Source organism: Herpailurus yagouaroundi, unplaced genomic scaffold (assembly GCF_014898765.1).
Source record: "Herpailurus yagouaroundi ecotype Mexico unplaced genomic scaffold, PumYag 28, whole genome shotgun sequence".
NCBI classification, from domain to species: Eukaryota; Metazoa; Chordata; class Mammalia; order Carnivora; family Felidae; genus Herpailurus; species Herpailurus yagouaroundi.
The window spans coordinates 165,545,620-165,548,578 of NW_024412376.1; the positions used below are offsets into that span (position 1 = coordinate 165,545,620).

The 2,959-nt window shown below is 60.5% G+C and overlaps 1 protein-coding gene across 23 annotated transcripts in view; it reads right to left on the reverse strand.

Annotated features, from left to right (window-relative positions):
• Nucleotides 1–2,959, reverse strand: part of ABLIM2 (actin binding LIM protein family member 2) — a 141,329-nt gene that overhangs the window by 67,204 nt on the left and 71,166 nt on the right. For all 23 annotated transcript variants that reach the window (XR_005794540.1, XM_040488695.1, XM_040488833.1 and 20 more), the window contains exon 7: nucleotides 1,964–2,051. Coding sequence is in view for 22 of the 23 variants with exons in the window: in XM_040488695.1 (XP_040344629.1) it covers nucleotides 1,964–2,051 (88 nt within the window). In the remaining variant the exon portion in view is untranslated. The remainder of the gene's footprint in view (nucleotides 1–1,963; nucleotides 2,052–2,959) is intronic.

Consider the following 2,959-nt stretch of genomic DNA (forward strand, 5'->3'; position numbering starts at 1 on the left):
TGACCTGGCTGAAGTCGGACGCTTAACCGACTGCGCCACCCAGGCGCCCCAAAACAGTCATTTTTGACAACCGTTTTTGATGACAAAAGTCATAGATGAGTAATCGATGGCCCTTATTAACAATTAATAAGGTGGCGGGGTGGCTCAGTCAGTTAAGTATCTGACTTCGGCTCAGGTGATGATCTCACGGTTCATGAGTTCAAGCCCCACGTTAGACTCTGTGCTGACAACTCAGAGCCTGGAGCTGCTTCGGATTCTGTGTCTCCCTCTCTCTCTCTGTCCTTCCCCCACTCATGCTCCCTCCCTCTCTCTCTCTCTCTCTCAAAAATAAACAAACATTAAAAAAATTAAAGAACCCCAACAAAATATAAGTAAGAAAATGAAAACCGTCTATAATCTCCGAGCCACTTCTGGCCGGGCAGCCTTCGGGCACACACATGCGTTGGTCGTAGAATGTGGATCATGTTGTACGTACGTATTTTTATGTCTTGGGAGCTTTGTTTTCGAGTCCTGCACATTTCCTCATACACTTAAACAGCAGAAGCGTAACCCTTAAGGGCTGCGTGGCATTCCACCACGTGGAAAGAGAACGCATCTGTCCCTGGCCGTGGGATGTGGGGTTTTCTCTCTAAGTCCCGTTGTGGGGGAGGGGGTCCACGGCACCCAAGTCCTAGCACGTCCCTCCTACTTGAGGACTCCAAGAAGTGAGGTCTCGGCTCAAAGGGTGTGGGCATTTTTAAGGCAATTTCCCAATTCCTGCCTCACCGGCCAGGTTCCTCACCACGTGGGTGTGCCCTTCGATTGTCAATCGAATGTGGGGAAATAGCATCTTGTTATTATTTTCATCCGGGTCTCCCCGACAATTCCTGGGAGTCAACAGCCCCTCCGTCATATTTATCGGAAAGGTGTTGCCCACGGTAGGGGTGCTGGTGGCAGTGGGGAGGGGGTGGCCTGTCTCACCATCCTCGAAGGCTGCAGGGCTCACCGGGCCCCCTGCTTCTCACAGCTTCGTCTGTACAGGATTCACCTGTCAATGCCTTCATGGCGCCCCAGCATCCAGGCGGACCAGGCAGGGTGGGGGCCGGGCCCCCCAAGGGCCCCTGGCCACAGGACTCCGGGGTTCCACAGTGTACCACTGAAAAGCTCCGACCTGGGTTTTGACCCCTTGTCACACCGACCGGCTGGGAGAGGGGTGGGACTGGTTCCAAGGTCCCACAGAAAGTCACGGGAGGGCCCGCTTTAGACACGGGGCGCCGGCCTCAGCCCAGAGCCATGACGAGCATCTTTATACCCTGACACTGGGGCCCCCTTGATGGCGAGCTCGTGTCCCCATGCTTGGTGTCGGGCAGGCCTGAAGGCACTATTTACAGCAGGGGTGGTGCCCGGGGCAAGGGGCCCCTCCCGCCCAGACATCTGAGCAGCAGGGGGTGGGGTGGGGGCAGCGCAAAGGACCCCTTTCACGGACTCTCAAGCAGCGACTTGAGGAACAAGAGGGGACGCTGGGGACGAGGCCGTCCCAGCTGACATCAGCCCACGAGGTCCGGCTCAGAAAGGCAGGCCTGTCTGACACATCGCCCCGGGATGACCACCGCGTGAGGTCATGGAACAGCCCGTGTGTGGCCCTGCCGTCCGCCCAGCCCCGCTCTGCTCCCCTCCAGGGATGCTGGACACAGAGGGAGCATTGAGAAGAAATGGTGGCCACAGAGAAGGGGCCCATCCTCTGGGGGAAGGTCTGAGCAGCCCTGGGCACCCCGCCCCTATGTCCCGGCCATCACCAGGTCCCACGGGTGCCTCCCGCACGCTGCCCGCCATCCCACCGCGTCGCCGGGGCAAGCCCGCTCGGGCTCTGCTCCCCCAGCCCCCGGTTGCGTGGCCGGCTTCCCAAGCAGCACTCGAGCTACCGCAGGTGACCCGCCAGCAATCCCCGGCCCCAGGGGACCAGGCGGCATGGTCGTGCGCTCACCTTGAAGATACATCTCCTCGCCTTCCGCAAACATCCGGCCACACCTGACACATAGCGCACACAAGGGGTGATAGTGTTTCTCTCCTGCCTGTGGGAAGAACGGAGCAGAGGTGTTTCCGCTGAAGGGAGGGTGGTCAGGGGAGCACACCCGCACGCGGGGTCCTCAGGGGAAGCAGAGGGTGTGCCGGGGCCTCCCGTGCGCCCCGGGGGCTCGGGACGGCACCACGGAGAGTCCGGGGCCAGTGGGTGCTCCCAGGCTTTCTGGGGTGCTGAGTGGGGGGAGCAGAGACCCAGCGGTGCCGCCCGACGTCCCCAGGGGAGCAGGGCTATTGCTCCGCAAATCCTCACAAGGCAGGGGGGCCCGGTCCCGTCCATCTCTGTAGCTGGCAGGGGGGCGGCGGTGGGGGACAGCAGAGGGAAGGCCGGAGCAAACATGATTTCCCCAGGTGGAGGCACAGGACGAGTGGGGTGAAAGACAATTAGTCACGGTCCCACGGGTCCCTGCACTCAGGTTTCTCGCTTAGCATCTACTATTTTTATAATTCCTAACACCACCATTGGACTAGGTGGAAATATTAACACCGGAATAACCTGAACAGGTTATAGAGGCTGGTCTGGCTTCGTTCTACGTGGTGCAGGGCATTCACCCCAGAAGAGCGTACTGGGCGCCTCTTCGTGGCCACACCCTCCACCCTGGGGAAGGCGGGCCGCTCCAAAGCCCGTGCCTCACTCTTTCCCAAAATGGCAAGGAGGCTGAGCATCACTCCCGGGGTGTGAGCTGGTAATAACCGGTTCCCTGAAGGAGCTGGGAGTGGGGGAACCGCATCAGGAACAGCTCCCCCCATCACTGGTGCCCCCCGTGGAAGCCTGGCCCAAGGCGACCCCTGTGTGAGGAGGAATCCAGAGCTCCCTCCCCTCCCGAGTGGGGTGCCCACGGGCATGGCCCACCGGCGTCTCCGGGCAAAGCGCTAAGATGCTGTGCCCCCCCCCCACCCC